General features: G+C 67.8%; 1 protein-coding gene across 1 annotated transcript in view; it reads right to left on the bottom strand.

Annotated features, from left to right (window-relative positions):
* Positions 1 to 269: 269 nt before the first annotated feature.
* Positions 270 to 908, bottom strand: part of LOC104385460 (isocitrate dehydrogenase [NAD] subunit beta, mitochondrial-like) — a gene marked incomplete at its 5' end in the record, with an annotated part of 11,761 nt that continues 11,122 nt past the window's right edge. Inside the window, one exon of the mRNA XM_009993929.1 lies at positions 270 to 347. Coding sequence (XP_009992231.1) covers positions 270 to 347 — 78 coding nt within the window. The remainder of the gene's footprint in view (positions 348 to 908) is intronic.

The raw sequence follows: 908 nt of genomic DNA, 5'->3' as shown, positions 1-908 counted from the left end.
GGAGGGGCGGGTGTGGAGCCCCCTGGGTGTGACCCCACCCCAATAAAGGGCAGCAGTTGTTGATCCTCAGCTCGTTTCCCTGCGGCAAAGGGCAGGAGCCCCCCCTCACCTGGGTGGGATTTGACCACCCTGACCCCCTGCAGCTCTTCCCCGCCGGGGGTGAGGGGGGAGGAGATGCCAGAGCCCCCCCGTGGAGCCAGAGACGCTGCAGAGGCCACATTTATTGGAGGGAAGCAATAAATTACCGGGGGACAGGGGGGCTCAGAGCTCTAGGCATCCAGGGCGTTGATCACGGCTTGGGTGAACTCCTGGGACGTGGCGTAGCCCCCCATGTCGGCTGTGCGCACCTGCAAGGAGAGGGGCGTGAGCCGGGGGACCCTGCAGACCCTGGGGGACCCCCCCCGCCGATGGTGGAGACCCCCAGCAGTGCAGAGACCCCCAGCCTTGTGCTGGGTGCTGTGGCTGCAGAACCGGCTCCCCCTGAATCCCTTTGCTCCTGCTGGGAGGGGTCCCAGGGTGTCCACACACCCCAGAGAGCAAAGGTGGGACCCTGCCCCCCGCGCCCCGGGGCCCCCCCCCCCCGCCGATGGTGGAGACCCCCAGCAGTGCAGAGACCCCCAGCCTTGTGCTGGGTGCTGTGGCTGCAGAACCGGCTCCCCCTGAATCCCTTTGCTCCTGCTGGGAGGGGTCCCAGGGTGCCCACACACCCCAGAGAGCAAAGGTGGGACCCTGTGCTACCTCAGCTCTTGCCCACAGTGTAGGGACCTGCGCCCCGGGTTTGGAACCCCCTGTTGCCCCCCTGTTGCGTGCGTTGGGGCTCTGGGCACAAGCACTGGCTGCCCTGGCTCTGGCACAAGTGTCCCAGCTACCTGGGGGGAGCTCCCGGCAGCCCCTCCCAAGCAGGGGTG

The sequence above is a fragment of the Chaetura pelagica genome, unplaced genomic scaffold (assembly GCF_000747805.2).
Source record: "Chaetura pelagica isolate M959 unplaced genomic scaffold, ChaPel_1.0 scaffold1450, whole genome shotgun sequence".
NCBI classification, from domain to species: domain Eukaryota; kingdom Metazoa; phylum Chordata; class Aves; order Apodiformes; family Apodidae; genus Chaetura; species Chaetura pelagica.
Note: the sequence above shows the minus strand (reverse complement) of the source record. Positions and strands in the feature narration are given on the sequence as shown.